A 17709-nucleotide genomic window follows, 5' to 3' on the forward strand; every position below is an offset into this window, starting at 1 on the left:
AGGCAGGACAGAAATGTACTATACATCCAAGTGGTTACAAAGTGAGTTTCTGCTAAAAGAATAAGATTAGAGCCCTGAAATGCACCCAATTCCAACAGATGAGATGGGTGCATGCAAAGTAGCATAGCAGCAGCAACATTACAATGAAAGATGTCAGTGAGGCATGGCAGCCTGGAGCGATGTCCCAGTCTCATGGTCCTCAAGGTGAAGCCCGGTGCAGTCTGGAGCCAGGATGGAATAGAGGCTAGGTGTTTATTGAGTGTTGGAAGACCACTGTTCTGGACTTTTATTTATGCAAAGCTGGTTATTTCATTTCTCTATTTTCTAAGATCTTGTAAATGAAGAAGCTGTACCTAGGTGCCTTTGTACCCAAGATGGTGCTGTAAGTGGCGATGTCTAAACTTTTCACTGTACTCTTTGAGTATATGTGACAATAAAGCTCATTAATTCATTCACTTGAAAGTGCAGTTTTAACATGATGAACTGTATTCTAATGAGTCAGAGATGTGCCATGATGAGGTGGTGAGCTGGTTCTTGTACAAATCAGAGCTCCAAGGATGAAAGATGCGGACAGGTACTACTATAAAGTGTGCTCTGAAATATTGAAGACTGTTGTTAAAGATGGAACCCCAGAGGAGCAAGTGGCGAGCAGGAGCCTCCAGGTATTGGCTTTCACTTTCACTTTCACTATCTAGTTTCTCTCCATTGACTTGTGAAGTGGTAAACCACATATAAATGAGGATTTATTAGGTAATAATGAAAGGAAAATTCATGCAAATAGACCTCTCGCCACTCACTCACATGATTCCCATTTTGCTGAAAAGGCTAAGATTGGACTTTTCTTTCACCGAAAAATTATTTTTCTAATCACGTCATATTTTCCCAACTGACTCATTACTGCCCACGTTTTCAAGGGCTAGAAAGATTATGCAAAAAGACTGAGTACGTTATTGATACCAACATAGAAAACAACGTCAGGCTCGTTGCAGTCCTCCTGCAGGATATCATCCTTTCCAAGATATCCTCACCCTGACATTAAGAGTCCACACACCAGATGGGATCATAGCGATAGCTACAGAAATGCTGTCTGTCAGCTTGTAAATTTTCTCACTGACCTGGTAGATTTGTTCTCAGACACTTCTGAGAATGCTGTCTGTGCTATTAAGTACAATATCTCATGTTTTCTCTTTGTCCCAACCATCAGGTAGAGTAATACAATACCTGCTCTTTTTAGAAGAAAGTATGTTTCTCATGCATGCTTCAAATCCTTTATCAAGATAATATCTTGCACTAACAGGGATTAAATCAGAGTTGTAGTCTGAAACCATTCCTCAGCTACCTCAGACTTATTTTAGTGTCTAATGCATCTGGGTAAATTGCCTCATAATATGAAATAGTTCATTTTTTTGCTTGGCAGTCAAATATATCAGATTAACATCTGGATTGCTTCATGCATTATTACCATTACACAATATTGAAGTCTATGTCTAATTCATTATTTTCTCCTTATGCTGTTGCATGACAAAAACGTACATCAGTTGACGTTACTGGCTACTTCCTCTTTGATGTGATCTGTAAAGATAAATAGACTTTCAACTTCCTCTAATTGAGCAGTTCCTCTCTGTTGTACGGTGTATGATGAATTAAATGTTTTTACTGCTACTGAAGGTAAGCATTTTGTTTGAGCTTCATAAAATATTAAATCACTTAGCAAAATTTAAAATGACTTTGCAGTTAACAACTGAAATGTTCAGAGATATTAAACAAGATTAAATATTTTAATGTAAGCATGAGACTGTGACAAGTATTAAATATGCAGTGAAGGATGGTCAAGTGCACCATGATATTAATTCTTAACTTTGTTATATAATGCATGATGAATATTTAGCAAAATAATAATTAGTAACTGAACATTGAACTAAACATTATGAGTTATCTGTCCTCTACATCTATGGCAGAAGCTGCACCCTGTTAAATTATGAAAGTAAAGGCCAATAAGGCTGCTCTCTCATTAGAGTAAGACAACTAATGGTGATTTAATCACTTCAGGCCAGGGGAGAGTTTGAGAAGGAGAGTCCGTCATGATAACCTCAGCCAGTGCAAGAATGAAACCCATGCTGTTGGCACCACTGAATTAGAAAGTTGTTGTCCAGCCAACTGAGCTACAACAGACCGTTGATATATATAAGATACATAATATATTTGAGATAATAGAAATGCAAACTTTATTACAAATTTATTGTAGGATGGCTTTCAGTATTCATATTTATGTTTAGCAGGAGGGTTTTAATGGGAGGAATCTGTTTCAGCTTCTTTATCCATCAGTAATAGTGTTATTCTCATTCAAATGGTAATAATTTTGATGCCAAACCCTCCCCACTGCCCTATTAACATAAAGTATATGCATTTTACGTTAGGATCGAGCTGAGGCGCTTCAGCCTTCCAATTCATGAATAGGGAGAAATGTCATCATCTGAAGAAATTTGTTAATAGCTATGGATTTCAATCCAATTAATAGGATGCAGAGTATATGTATGACATTTGTGTAAAACTAACCTTTAAATAAATTGCATTGTACATTTCAACACAATTTTTAAAATGAGTTTTGCCACTATCGCATATTGCAAATTTAACTTTTCTAAATAATTTTTAAAACTATTGTTATAAATATTAGGGTTTATCTTATTTATATCTTATGGATCATAATCTTTCAAATATTCTTTTATATCTCGTTTTATGGTCAGCATTTAGTTGCTGGTTGAACAATTGCTAAAAACGAAGTGTGGAAAATGTTTTGTGACACATTTGTTCTTACGTGCAGGAGGTTGTCTTACTATTATATCATGGAGCCCTTTATTTGCCATCCTAAAATGTGTTGAAGGATGCTGTTGAGTAATTAGATAACAGTGATCAAGATAGTCATGAGAAGCTCTCCTACTTCAGATTTGGACAGAACACTCAGATAAATTTGAAAAGGTACTTTCATTTAAGTAAAACTCTGTGGAGGCAGGAGGACTAAAGTGTTTGCCAACTTAATGGAAAGTGTTATCAACTCCATTCACAGCCAACTTCATTGCCTAGATTTACCTGAGGGCCACTACCAGTCTTCACTGTGGTAAGTTGCCTTTGCAGGTTTAATCTTTGAATAAATTGATGAAATCCATGGATCAGTTTCCTTCAATCCTCGGATCCCTAAAAATGTGCTGACGGTGCTGAAATTATCTTAATTTCAAATTCTTGACTTTGCTACCCAGATAGAAGCAAATAACTTTCATGGAATTATTTTATTTTAAAAATCATGGGATGTGGGCTTTGCTGGCTGGATTAGCATTTATTGCCCATCCCTAGTTGTCCTTGAGAAGGTGGTGCTGAGCTGCCTTTTGAACTGATGCATCCATTTGGTATAGGCACATCCACAATGCATTAGGAAATAAACCAGTTATGAATTTTTGAAGATGGGCCACTGGACCTGAAATGTTAACTCTGTTTTCTCTCCACAGATGCTGCCAGGCCCAGTGAGTTTTTCCAACAATTTCTGTCTTTGTAGGTTATGACAGTATTGGTTAGGAGTATGATCAAAGTTACAACATACCATTATGAGCAAGCTATGGGGGAGCTATACAAACAGGAGGCATTGTGCAGGTTTAGTTATCACATGAATTTTAATGCATGTAAATTACCAAAAACTACTGTTAATTTGCTTGCTTATTAAGAAATCTCAAAGACAATAAAATTGTTCCACTATGATTTAAACGTTATTGCATGTAGCAACAACAATAAAATACCTCAAGTAAGCAAGTTAACCATCACAACACAAGGTGTAGAGGTGCGGTGTTGGACTAGGTTCAACAAGGTCAAAAATTACATGACACCAGGTTATAGCCAACGGTTTATTTGAAAACACTAGCTTTTGGAGTGCTGCAAATGCAAATTCACCCCACAGATTTATATGTGCACGTGTGGGTGCGTGTGAGAAAGGTGAGAGTGTATATATGTGTTTGTGTGTGAGGGGGAGAGAGAGAGAGTGTGTGTGTGTCTGTGTGTTTGAGAGATAGTGTGTGCAAGTGTGAGGAGGTCTATGCATTTGACAGTGTGTTTGTGTGTTTGAGAAATACTTTGTGTGTGTATGTTTGAGAGGGAGAGCATGAGTGTGAGGGAGTAGATGTATCTGAGAGAGCGTCTGTGTGAGTGTGTGTGTGAGAGAGAGAGAAAGTGCATATATGAAAGAGGATCTGTGTGAGTGTGTTTGTGTGTATATCTCATATGTGGCAGGCAAGGATGCTCTGAGGCATGGTATGTTGATGAAACCACGCAGACACGACAACAACAGATGAACGGACACTGCGTGACAATTGCTAGACAGGAATGTTCCCTCCCAGTCAGGGAACACTTCAGCAGTCAAGGACATTCGACCTCAGATCTTTGGGTGACCATCCTCCAAGGTTGACTTCGGTATACACGGCAATGAAGAGTCGCTGAGCAGAGGCTGATAGCCAAGTTCAGTACCCATTAGGGCAGCCTCAACCATGATCATGGGTTAAAAATCATTTGCACACTCACATTGACCCTCTCTCAAACACACACTTTCTCTCATATACACACACACATGCACATACACTCTCTCAGATGCGTATATTCCCTCACATTCTCTCTCAAACTCACACACACACACACATTATCCCTCAAACATATACACATACTCAGATGCATAAACTCTCTCTCAATACACATAGACATACATTCTCTTTCTCCGCTCCCCCCCCCCCACACACACACACACACACACACACACACTCACACTCTCGCCACCTCTCACATGCACGCAAACACACATATAAGCATATATAAATCTGTGGGGTGAATTTGCATTTGCAGATTTGAGTTTGCAGAAACATTCTATGTTGTTCAAAAAACTCACAATTTGTAGACAGTCACCAATGTGGAACTTTGGAAATAAAAGACACAGACAGATTCCAAACAAGATCTCACGCCTAAAATACATTGTTTGACTGCAGGTGTCACCTCCTTTATATTGATTACACCTTACATTGTCTCAGGGCAGTGACTTGAAAGAAATTCAAATTAATCAATCAAAACGTTTACCTCCAATCTAACTGATTAAAGTTTTAAGAGCCATCTTGTATGTGTTCAATTTGTTTGCATGAGTTGTATGACTGTTGATCTTTCCTTATAAATTCTTACGCTCTCACTAACATCTGATGAAGGAGCAGCACTCCGAAAGCTATTTTTTCAAATAAACCCGTGGGACAATAACTTGGTGTTGTATGATTTTTGACATTGTCACAACTTAATTATTACCTGATTAATGGTGGAATTTAGCTATAATTCCAACCAACAGTGTCTGTCTCTGAATGTGTCCAGGGATCAATCCTGTCTAGTGTTGTTCTTTGAATTTCTGATGCTGAAGATGCCTGGAGTTGACTTATTATACAATTTTCTCTCTTTCAAGTTTATGATGTAGCATTAGCTTCTTTCATCAAAACTATTAACTAAATAACTTTCCTATTCCTTGTTACATTTGGCATTGACTGTCAGTTTGAAGACAATTGTTTCCTGCAATTAACCTTTTTACTGCAGGATGTTCCTTCTGCACACTGTCTTAATTTTCCATTTGTCATGATACAGCAGGTTATCAGGTAATGTTAGTCCCTCTCTCCCAGGAAACAGCTTGTTTATTTTGCTTCAACTCCTTCTTCCCAGGGATGGTTAATTAGTGCATTGTTTTAAATTCCTTTATAAAAGTTTTCAATAGTCTCTTAACAGTTATTTTTTCCAAAAAGAGTTATTGTTGATTCTCTCAATCTATGAACAATTATTAAAGTTCTGAAGTTTACAGTACCACATTGATAACACCTTGATCTATTTCACAAAAATCTCTCATGATTCTACATTAGATGAATTATCACTGCTTATCTGGTATTCAGTACTAGACAAACAATCCTTTGATTAATTATTGAAGAATGCATCCTTTGGTTTTAGACCCTGTTTCAAATTCCTTTCCCTAGGTGCTGTCTCCGATCTGCTTCCTGGTGTCAGTCTGAAATTTAGCATGTCTGTTCTTAACTATGGTGTCACATTTGATCATTTCTAATTTCATTTTAATGCCATTCCTAAAATCATTTATTTTCATCTCCAGATTTTTTTTAAATTTCAAAAATATACTTTATCATAAAACTTTGATCTATACAACTGGACATGCCGTACATAAGTAAACATTCCATTTCTTTGCATACCGAAACAGAGTAATCATTCCTATTTACAGGTCGGTATGATTACATTTTGAGCTGAGGTGCCAGCAGAGCCCAAATGACTACGTGAGCCCCCTGTTCTTCTTAGGCAGGCAGATGTTACATGGTGGTCTTTCCCCACCACGCCTTGGTGGCAGATGCCCCAAGCTTCAGTGCGTCCCTCCACACGTAGTCCTGGACCTTGGAATGTGCCAGTCTGCAACACTCAGTCAGGGTCAACTCCTTCAGCTGGAAGATCAACAGGTTTCGGACAGGCCAGAGAGCGTCCTTCACCGAGTTGATGATCCTCCAGGCGCAGTTGATGTTCGTCTTGGTGTGCGTCCCGGGGAACAGGCCGTAGGGCACGGAGTCCCGTGTCACGGCACTGCTCGGGACGAACCTCGACAAACACCATTGCATTCCTCTCCAGACTTCCTCTGCATAGGCACATTCCAGAAGGAGGTGTGTGACAGTCTCATCCCCCCGCAGCCGCTTCGAGGGCAGCGTGCTGTGTGGCAGAGAGTCCAGGCGTGCATAAAGGATCTCAGAGGCAGAGCCCTTCTCACCACCAGCCAAGCCATGTCTTGGTGCTTGTTGGAAAGTTCTGGCGATGAGGCATTCTGCCAAATAGCTTTGACAGTCTGCTCAGGGAACCACTCGACAGGATCCGCCCTCTCCTTTTCCCGAAGGGTCTCAAGGACACTACGTGCTGACCATTTCCTGATGGACTTGTGGTCAAAGTTGTTTTCTTCATAAATTTCTCCACGAAGGACAGGTGATATGGAATGGTCCAACTACTCGGAGCGTTCTGCGGCAGCGAGGCCAGGCCCATCCTTCGCAACACCGGGGACAGGTAGAACCTCAGTACGTAGTGACACTTGGTGTTTGTGTACCGGGGAACCACGCACAGCTTGATGCAGCCACACACAAAGGTGGCCATCAGGGTGAGGGTGGCATTGGGAGTGTTTTTTCCCCCATTGCACCGGTCTTTGTACATTGTGTCTCTTCGGACCCGGTCCATCTTTGATCTCCACATGAAGTGGAAGATGGTCCAGGTGACTTCGGCAGCACAGGTTCTGGGGATAGGCCAGATCTGCGCCACATATAACAATATAAAAAATATTGTACATCACACCTGATGACCAGGTTTTTTCCCGCGATGGAGAGCGACCATTGCTCCCATCTGCCTAGTTTCTGTCCATCTTCCTGATCCGCTCCTCCCAGGTCTTGGCGCACGCCCCAGCCCCCCGAACCAAATACCCAGCACCTTCAGGTGGTCAGTCCTGATGGTGAAGAGGATAGAGGATTGGTCGGCCCAGTTCCCGAAGAGCATGGCCTCGCTCTTGCCTCGGTTTACCTTGGCCCCTGAGGCACATTCAAACTGGTCACAGATGCACATGAGTCTGTGCACGGAAAACGGCGACGTCATCCATGTACAGGGAGGCCCCCGCTGCCAGGAATAGTCACCCCTCTCAGGCTCGCATCCTTCCTGATGGATTTGGCAAATGGCTCTATGCAACACACAAACAAGGCGGGTGAGAGGGGGCAGCGCTGCCTGACTCCAGATCTTACAGGGAAGCTATCTGATTCCCACCCATTGATTGAGACTGCACTGACAATGTTGGTGTAGAGCAGTCTGATCCAATTTCCGATTCCCTCCCCAAAGCCCATTTTGGAGAGGACATCCGTCATATATGTATGCGATATCCTGTCAAAGGCTTTCTCCTGGTCCTGGCTGATGAGGCAGGTGTCCACCCCCTGTCCTGCACGTAGGCGATCGTATCCCTGAAGAGTGCGAGACTCTCAGAGATCTTCCTGCCTGGTACAGCACAGGTTTGGTCAGGGTGGATCACCATTCCAGAGCAGACCTGACCCGGTTGGCGATGACCTTTGACAAGATTTTTTAGTCTGTGTTTAACAGTGAGATCGGTCTCCAATTTCTAATTTCCTCCCTCTCCCCCTTCTGCTTGTAGATGAGGGTGATGATGCCTTTCCTCATGGATTCACTCATGGTACCTGCCTGAAGCATACTGACATACACCTCCAGCAGATCTCCAGATTCCCAACTTGACCATTGTCTCAGTTCACTTACTGCTGCAACTCTCGTTCATGCTTTGGTTGCATTGGCCTCTGGTTAAACCATGTCTCAATTTAAAAATTCTTATCCTTGTTCTCAAGTCTCTCCACGGCTTTGCCTCTCTTCATCCCTGTAATTTTCTCCAGACCATAATCCTCTGAATATCTCATCTCTTCCAATTCTGTGCCCTTGTGCATATTTAATTTTAATTGCTCCACCATTCGCCATTGGCTCGCTGTGACTTCAGTTGCCATAGCTCACTTTTGGCCAGACCCTTACTACATTAGTCCAGCTCTGTAATATCCTTTCATAGTGCTTCTGTGCAGTGTCTTTGAACATTTCATTACTTTGAAGGCACCATATAGTTATGAGTCACTATTGTTGTTGTAGGTCATGAGCACATTTTTCTCAGTTCTTCAATCATTTAACCAGGAAACATCTTCTTGAGATAACATACTTAAGAATTTTGTTTTTAATTACAGAGCAATAGGAAGTCTATGTAATTTTTAATAATGCGGCATCAGAATTCCTTTAATGCTATTTAAAGAATTGGGCTATCAAAATAGATATGCAAACAGGCCTTTTCAAGAAAGCAATGGTTGGTTAAGAGATTTTAAGTTCATTGGCAGGGCAAGTTTAGAAATTAAACATTACTTAGCAGACAATTCTGAAAGAATATCAATAAAGGGGACTTTCTAATGACGTGGAGCAAGAAAACGTGATCTTTTCGCAAAAGTAGAAATAGCAGAAAAACTGACTAATATGGTGCCAGCAACTGAAATCCTTTTTTTACATTTTCCTGTTGATAGTAATCAGGGGGCAGACTTTCTTGATGCAACATTATTCTTGTGGATTTATACAAGGCAAGATTTGCTTGATTAATTTAATTGATCTATCCAATGAAATTTCTTTCATTGTTGACAGAGAATCGAGGAGTCAATGCCAAAAGCAGAGCTTCCATTGCACATAATGCTTTCTGCAGTGCTTTGAAAGGCTGGTCATAGCTGGTCATGGCATTAATCAACTCCAGCCTTCCCACTACTATTGACCCACTCCAATTTGCCTATCAGACCAACAGATCCACGTCAGATGCCATATCACTTGCCCTTCACTCCTCCCTAGAACATCTTGACACCAAGAACAGTTATGTAAGAATCTTACTCATTGACTACAGTTCAGCCTTCAACACTATTATCCCCTCTAGACTGATTACAAAGCTTAGTGATCTCGGACTAAGCCCCACTCTCTGCAACTGAATCCTCAGTTTCCTGGCCCACAATGGTGCAGACTGGGGACAATATTTCATCCTCACTGACACTCAACACCCAGGGATGCGTACTCAGCCCCTTACTGTACTCGCTGTATACCCATGACTGCGTTGCCAAATACCAGACTAATGCAATTTACAAGTTTGCTGATGACATCACCATAGTCGGTCGAATTTCAGATGGTGATAAATCAGGCTACAGACCGGAGGTGGAAGACCTGAGATAATGATGCACTGAGAACAACTTAGCTCTCAATGCTGGCAAAACCAAGGAACTCACTATTGACTTTCAGCGGGACGTTACTCATGTGCCCCCCTACACATTAACAGCAGAGGTAGAATGATTGGAGAATGTCAAGCTCCAGGGAATGGTCATCCACAACAAGCTTTCTTGGACTCTTCATGTGGATGCACTGGTTACAAAGACCCAACAATGTCTCTTCTTTGTCAAGCAGCTGAGGAAATTTGGTATGACAGCGAATACCCTTGCCCACTCTTATAGGTGTGCCATCAAGAGCATTCTGTCTGAATGTATCACAACCTGGTATGGCAACTGTACCATTTAAGATTGGAGATGGTTACAGAGAGTGGTGAACTCAGCCCGGACAATCCCAAAGGCCAACCTCCCATCTGTAGAATCCATATACCAGGCCTGCTGTCATGGAAAGGCCACCAGCATTATCAAAGATTCATCCCACCATGGCAATGTTTTTCTACAACCTCTACCATTGAGGAGAAGGTGCAGAAGCCTGAACACAGGCATCAGCTGGTTTCATAACAGTTTCTATCCTACTGTTATTAGAATACTGACTGGACTCACCAACTCTTAATATTCGCCTGTAACTGTGTTTTTGTTTTTGGTCCTGTTTACCTATTATTTACTTATCTAGTTTACTTAACTCTGATCTGCCTGTATTGCTCACAAGACAAAGCTTTTCACTGTGCCTCTGTACATGTGACAATAAATTCAATTCAATTCAATATTGTCTGCTTTAGTACTATTTACTTTTTCATTTCGAGAATTTGGCTGCAAACTCCTAGGATTTTAAGAGTTAGCCTTGGCTTTCCCTCAATAATGTACTGAGGAAACCATGCTTTATTGGAGTTGCCATTGAATAGATGCCATCTTAAACTTTGAAAAAACACCAACCTGTTCAAATACATGGAAAACATCATAACACAATTCGTAGAAAAGTTCTCCACGTGTCCTGGCCAATATTCCACTCTCAACCAGCAATATCAATTTAGATATTTGAGTATTAATCTTGTTGGTGTTGTAGGATTTCACTATTTGCTAGGTAGCTGTTACTTATCTGTATAATGCAAGTCAGTGAATTCATTTGTGACATAATTATTTTATAATATTTCTAAGAAATATGATAAGACTCTATACAAATGTAATACTTTTCCTTTTTTAATCAATCAGAAAAGGAAAGTGGGGGATAAGATATAATTTCCTCCTAACCTAACATAAAGATGAGCTTTACTTTCAATGAAATAAGGGATTATGACAGAGCATATAGAACTCTACTAACCTGCACCTCATTGGCTAGTTTGGCCAATACCAAGACGCCATGTACAAACTTCATAATAAATTAATACTAATAGGTACCATTTCATTAGTCTGAATGTAACAATAGTTAAGTAAAACTATAACATCAGAATAAAGCTCATCTTTTTTTTCTTTTTATCACTATTTCCAGTATCAGACTTGTTATTGCAAATTGACTAATTAAAAACCTGTAAAAAAGGAGGTTCACGCCAAGAAAGTAACTGTAATGCATGATCTTTGCATTGTACAATCATGTTCATTATGAAGTTATCATGCTCAGGTTTTTTTGTGAGGATAAACATGTCCTCACATTCTGATTGGCAATAAAGTTCAGGAAGTTCACGTCCAGCCTCGTAAAGCATGAAACATGGCAATCAAGACTTTCTTTTCTTCTTTTAAAAACACAGAAGCTAAAAATAAACTGTGGATGTTGGAAGTCTGAATCAAAAGCAGGAATTGCTGGAGAAACTCAATGGGTCTGGTGGCAGATGTGGAGTGAAAGCAGTGATAACATTTCAGGTCCAGTTACCTTTTTTTTTAGAAAAGTTATTTGTAGGTATCATTCTGCAATTCTTTGGCTATGTAGATAGTAATTTACAAAAAGAAATTGGTGTAGAGGAAGTGCTGTTTCATATCCTCTTTTCTTTCTCCCCTTCTACTGGACTGCCCTGTGTTGGATAATAGTGCCACAACCATTGACAGCTGTTCAATACTTTGTCTGTACAGGAGGTATCAGTCTAAATGTTGTTGGAATATTCAAATATGAAGGGCAACTTAACTGAGCCAGATCTTGTTTGTATCTAATTCTAGAATAAATCACAAGATAGAGAATCTGGTTGTCTTTTCTCCTCTTTGACCCAGGGATGAGGTAACCACTTGCAGGTATCATTCTACAATATGAGTTGAAATTAGTCATCTAGGCACTGATCAAGCATAAGGCATGAGATTTGTTTCTCCTTAGAGGTAACTGTTATACTCAGCAGCACATTTACCCATTGGGACAGCTTATTGAATGCTTTTCTGACAATTTCAGCAGGGAACTTGGGCAAAATGGAGGAACAATGTATTGTTTTAAACTCCAGAGATTTGAAAACAAAACTTAAACTAAAGCTTCAGGTCGGGTATTATGGAAATCTTGGTGCCATCTTTCATACGAGATAAATAAAAGATTCCATGCCACTGTTTTGAAGAAAAAGGGAATGCAGTCCAATATTTATCCTTCAACCAGCACATAAAAGTAATTAGCTGTACATTATTACCTTGCTGTGTGCTAATTTCTAATTATGCTAGTTACGTTACAACAGTGACTACATTCCAAGAGAAAGGACTTCATTATATAGAGCGCTTTCATTTATAGGGTTGTGACAAGTGCAACATGATACTAATCTCCCTAATATTGTAGCTGACTTGGCAGTTATCTTCATCATCTGGAAAGCTACTTAGTTCCCCAGCAGTATTTTCACTTCCATTATGATTTTGTTTTTATGCCAAAGTTTCAGTAGTTGTGGCATTTTGTATTCTTTTAGAACACTGCCTTGAACAGATTTGGGTTTCTGCTTGCAGGAATACATTTGCATTTTACCTGTGCTTTTATCTTTCAGGTATGTTAAGTGAAGGCTTCATCTGTGGATTTCCTTACTGGAATGAAATTGAAAATGAAAACAATACAAGACAGCATGAGCAGAAGCAACATAACCAATCTGAGGATAACATGGCTCAAGAGCTGACTTCTGTCAGCAATTTTCAGAATTTGTCTCAGGCTGATATTCCTAATGGGGCTCTGTCACTTCTTCAAAAGTGCAAGTCTATTTACAGACCCTTCAGACTGAGTGCAAAGGAAAAAATAACGACACCATTGGTACAGCCCTCACAGGCCACAACAATCACAAGGCAAAAGTCCCTTGTTGTAGATATCCCAGGGAGCTCCAGTGTGAGTAAGGAAATGTATTTGGTTCCCTCGTGTTGTAAAAGTATCTGTGATAATTATAATGACCTCCAGATTGCAGGAGATCAAGTGCTTCCAATTAGTTTGGAACTATCTGGCCTGACATCGCAGGACAGCTATAATATAAATATGGTCCCATTCTTGTATTCTTCAGAAATTACGCTGCCAATGGAGTCCCCCAAACTATCAGCAGAGTTCCAAAACAAGCCAGCCAATAGCGACACATCCTGTTGGCGTGTGTGCAGTGCTAGAGACAAGAGCATTATTCAGCATTCTCAGCCACTTACCAATTCAGAACTCAATGACTATCTTGAGCAGAAAGTTCTGGAACTGTACAAGCAATACATGATGGATAGCATGGTGAGCAACGCATCCCCAACAAAAATCATGGAATCAGAACTTGTAATGAGTAATGTCGATCAGATTAGCCTGATACTATCACGAGAACAGAATATGGAAACTACAAAGGTGAAGGACATGGTTATCAGTTGCCTGTTACGTGTTGCGAGTGAGATACAATCAAATGAACTCAGTACACCAAATCTACAGATATCTGCTTGAAAGAGAAGTTTTATCCAAGTTTTTCGATATTTTAGGGATAACTTATTAAAAATGAGTTACTTTTGAATAGATTTGCCATATCCATGATTGAACAGAGAGCAGGATGGGGATAAAGAGGTCCTTGAGACAGTGAGTTATAGAATCATAGAAAATAGGAGTAGGAGTAGGAGTAGGTCTTTTGGTCCTTTGACCTTTCTCCACCATTCATTATGATCATGGGTGATCACTCAATTCAGTACCCTGTTCCTGCTTTCTCCACATACCCTATGATCTCTTTAGTCCTAAGAACTATATCTAACTCCTTCTTAAAAACATTTAATGTTTTGGCCTCAACCCCTTTCTGTGGCAGAGAATTCCAGAGGATCGCCATTTTCTGGGTGAAGAAATTTATCTTTTTCTCAGTTTTAATTGGCCAACACAACACTTAGACAATGATGCCTGGTTCTGGACTGCCTAGTCATGCAAACATCCTTCCTGTGTTTAAACTGTCTAGTCCTGAAGGATTTTATAGGATTCTATGAGATCTCCGAGTTAAAAAGTGAGGTCTGCAGATGCTGGAGACCAGAGCTGAAAATGTGTTGCTGGTTAAAGTGCAACAGGTCAGGCAGCATCCATGGAACAGGATCCATGGATCCCATCCATGGAGATGATAGGTGGAACTGATTTCTCCAGTTTCCTCATTTCCCCTCCCCCTACCTTCTCTCAGTCGATTCCCTCGAACCGCCCTCCTAACCTGCAATTTTCTTCCTGACCTCTCAGCCCCCACCCCACTCCGGCCTATCACCCTCACCTTGACCTCCTTCCACCTATCACATCTCAATCGCCCCTCCCCAAAGTCCCTCCTCCCTACCTTTTAGCTTAGCCTGCTGGACACTTTCCTCATTCCTGATGAAGGGCTTTTGCCTGAAACGTCAAATTTCCTGTTCCTTGGATGCTGCCTAACCTGCTGCGCTTTAACCAGCAACACATTTTCAGCTCTATGAGATCTCCCCTCATTATTCTAAACTCCAGAGAATATAATCTGAACCAATCCAATGTGTCTTCATATGTCAGTCCTGACATTCCAGGAATCAGTCTGGCAAACTTGTTGTGCTTTTTCCTTGTTATGGTTTGCATTCTGTCCTGCTGTTGAAATTGTTTGAAGATGTTACATTAAAATTATTTGCACTTATGTAGTCTCCAAATTTCCCAAGTTGCTTCACAGAAATATCATGGAACAATATTTGACTTCAAGCCACAAAAGCAGATATTAGGACAGGTGACCAAAAAAAATGATGAAAGAGTTCATTTTAATGTATACCTTTAAGAAGGACAGACAGAATAAGAATTCCAGAGCTGAGGGCCTCAGCAGCTGAAAATACAATCACAGAGGCAGGCTCATTAAAATTGTGAATGCAGAAGTTGCCAGAATTGGAGGAATATTGTGATCTCAGAGGATTGTAAGCTCGGAGAAGAATGAGGAATGGCTGAGGCCATGAAAAAACTTGAAAACAAGAATGAGAATTTTAAGATCAAGATTTTCCCAGACTGTTTTCCAATGTAGATCATCAAGCCCAAGGGTGATGGGTGAATGACATTGGTGTCAGTTAGACTACAGGTACTTCCTGTTCTGGTTGAATTTATGTTTATAAAAGACAGTGAGCTAAAAGTGCATTGAAATAGGAAAATCTAATAGTAAACAAATGCTGGATGAAGATTTAAACGGTAAATGAATTGAGTTTAGATCAGAGTGGTGCTGGAAAAGCACAGCAGGTCAGGCAGCATCTGAGGAGCAGGAAAATCGACGATTCAGGCAAAAGCCCTTCATCAAGATTGAAACTCCGATTTTTCTGCTCCACGGATGATGCCTGACCTGCTGTGCTTTTCTAGCACCACTCTGATCTTAACTCTGGTTTCCAGCATTTGCAGTCCTCACTTTTGCCTGGTAAATGAATTGAGACTGGGAAAGAATTATGTACTGTTACAAAGAGGAAAATAGACAGTCTTAGTGTGGTGTGGATATTCAGGACTAAACTCATCCTTGAGTCCTTCACCAAGCTGGTGAAGAGTTTCCTTCAGCATTAGACAGTTTTCATGGGGAAGGATGGCATTGGTAGCTAGAAAATATTCCTTTGTTCAGGTAAACATTTATCCCATTACCAATGCCTACAAACAAATTGTCTGGTCACTTATTTCAATTTTTTTCAAGGAATAACGCTGTGAGCTGCCACCTTTTTAAATGGCTGCTGATTCCTCAGACAACTCACTTACACTGGACATGACATTACAATGCTGAAACAATTTTGTGCATGTCCTGCAATGGCAAAATATGTTGCTTTGTTGGCAGCCACCAAAACTGCACTTAATTCACAGACTGGAAAAACGACTATTAGACATTGTATAACTTTAAAGCAATGAAAACTTTATGTTCTTAAAAAATGGAGTCCTGTATATTGGCTGTTACAATAAACAATTCTCATTTAACAGATTCCCCCCAAATGATTGCATAATGAATAAGTTTTAAAATAAGAATGGATTAATTCCTGATTAAGCGACTAACATAAACATAATTAGCAAAAATATAACAAATTGTCATAGTGAATCTTGATACAGGATCTAAATGGTCTTTTTCGTGTTTTTTGTGTATCAGTTTTAGGAATTAAGTTTGGTTATGTTGACACCTTAGTGTTTAGATATGTTCCATAAAAATCACTACCAAGTGCACAGGAAGCTTGCTTGAAGATTTTCTAGCTTTTTACCATAAGTAAAATGTTGCTACTTGAATCAAAGCCAAAGTACAAATGGAAATAGGATTATTTCTAAAATTCTGAACCTATTTTCTAAATTATACAAGATTTATTTTCAGTCAGCTTATGTTTTCAGTATTACTGAATCACACATTTTAAAAAGATGAAATTGCTTTGTGTTAATAATTCATTTAAATATTGTGAAGTGTTTTATGTTAAATAACTATTTAAGCCTTACTGTAGCCTTGTTAAAGCATGTAGTTAGCATAATACTTTACTTCAGATTGGATGATTTACTGTTAAAATATTTTTATTATGTTTTAATCCTGTTCAAGCTTTAAAATTAAAAGATTGATTTTTTCATATTTATATATTAGATCCTATATTTCAATTTTATTTTCTGTTTTGATTTTAATAAAAGTAATTGGTATTATGCAGTATTCATTTTACTGTTTGTTACTGTAAAAACACATTCCATTTCAGTACTTCTGCTGAAATATTTTCTTTAGCTGCATGTTCTGAGAAACATGTTTTCAATTAATATTTGTAAGGAGGGGATAATGTAATTCAACTTTCACACCTGGATTTTAAACATTAAGTTGGTGTTGAATGTATGACAGCTATGATAGCAGGGAAGCAGAAGAAGCTTTAGCTGTTGCTCAGGTTCATGCCATTCTTTAACTGCGTCTCTTCATACTCATCTATTTTTCCCAATGAAATTCAGTTAGAATGCCATTGTACATTCTTTCACTTGGCGTTTCATTTCCTGGCCTGAACTTCCAATTCGGACCTCTTTAGAATTACACAGCTTACCTGCTCAGGAAGCCTTACAGCAGAGCACATTATCATTGCTGGAATCCAATTCACACCCTTTGTAGCAGGATCTGTCTTATTCTGAATCTAAATGTCCAAAGCCCCTATGTCAAGGAGAGAAAAGGGTGACCTTTCAGAAATTTATAAATAATGAAGGGCATGGTTTATGGGTGAATAGCCAAGGTCTTTTTCCTGGGTTGGGGAGTCCAAAGCCGGAGGGCACAGATTTAAGGTGAGAAGGGAAAGATATAAAAAAGGTCCTGAGGGGTAACTTTTTCACACAAGGGGTGATGAGTGAATGGACTGAGCTGCCAGAGGAAGTGGTGGTGGCATTACAACTGTTAAAAGGCACCTAGATGGATATGTAAATAGGAAAGATTTAGATGGATATGGGCCAAATGTTGACAAATAGGATGAAGTGAAATTAGAATGTCTGGTCATCATGGATGAATTGGACCAAAGTTCTGTTTCCGTACTGTTTGACTCACAGACTCTGAGTTCTAAGGAAATTAGGATTGCT

The 17709-nt window shown here is 39.7% G+C and overlaps 1 protein-coding gene across 1 annotated transcript; it reads left to right on the top strand.

Moving 5' to 3' along the window:
- The first annotated feature begins 1635 nt into the window (after nt 1–1635).
- Nucleotides 1636–16117, top strand: LOC132820730 (TLR adapter interacting with SLC15A4 on the lysosome-like). The gene is made up of 2 exons (XM_060833000.1): nt 1636–1668; nt 12746–16117. Exon 2 carries the CDS (start codon nt 12748–12750, stop codon nt 13648–13650), a length of 903 nt encoding a protein of 300 aa, XP_060688983.1. The 5' UTR covers nt 1636–1668; nt 12746–12747; the 3' UTR covers nt 13651–16117.
- The last annotated feature ends 1592 nt before the right edge of the window (nt 16118–17709 follow it).

The sequence above is a fragment of the Hemiscyllium ocellatum genome, chromosome 12, assembly GCF_020745735.1.
Source record: "Hemiscyllium ocellatum isolate sHemOce1 chromosome 12, sHemOce1.pat.X.cur, whole genome shotgun sequence".
In the NCBI taxonomy this organism is placed as follows: domain Eukaryota; kingdom Metazoa; phylum Chordata; class Chondrichthyes; order Orectolobiformes; family Hemiscylliidae; genus Hemiscyllium; species Hemiscyllium ocellatum.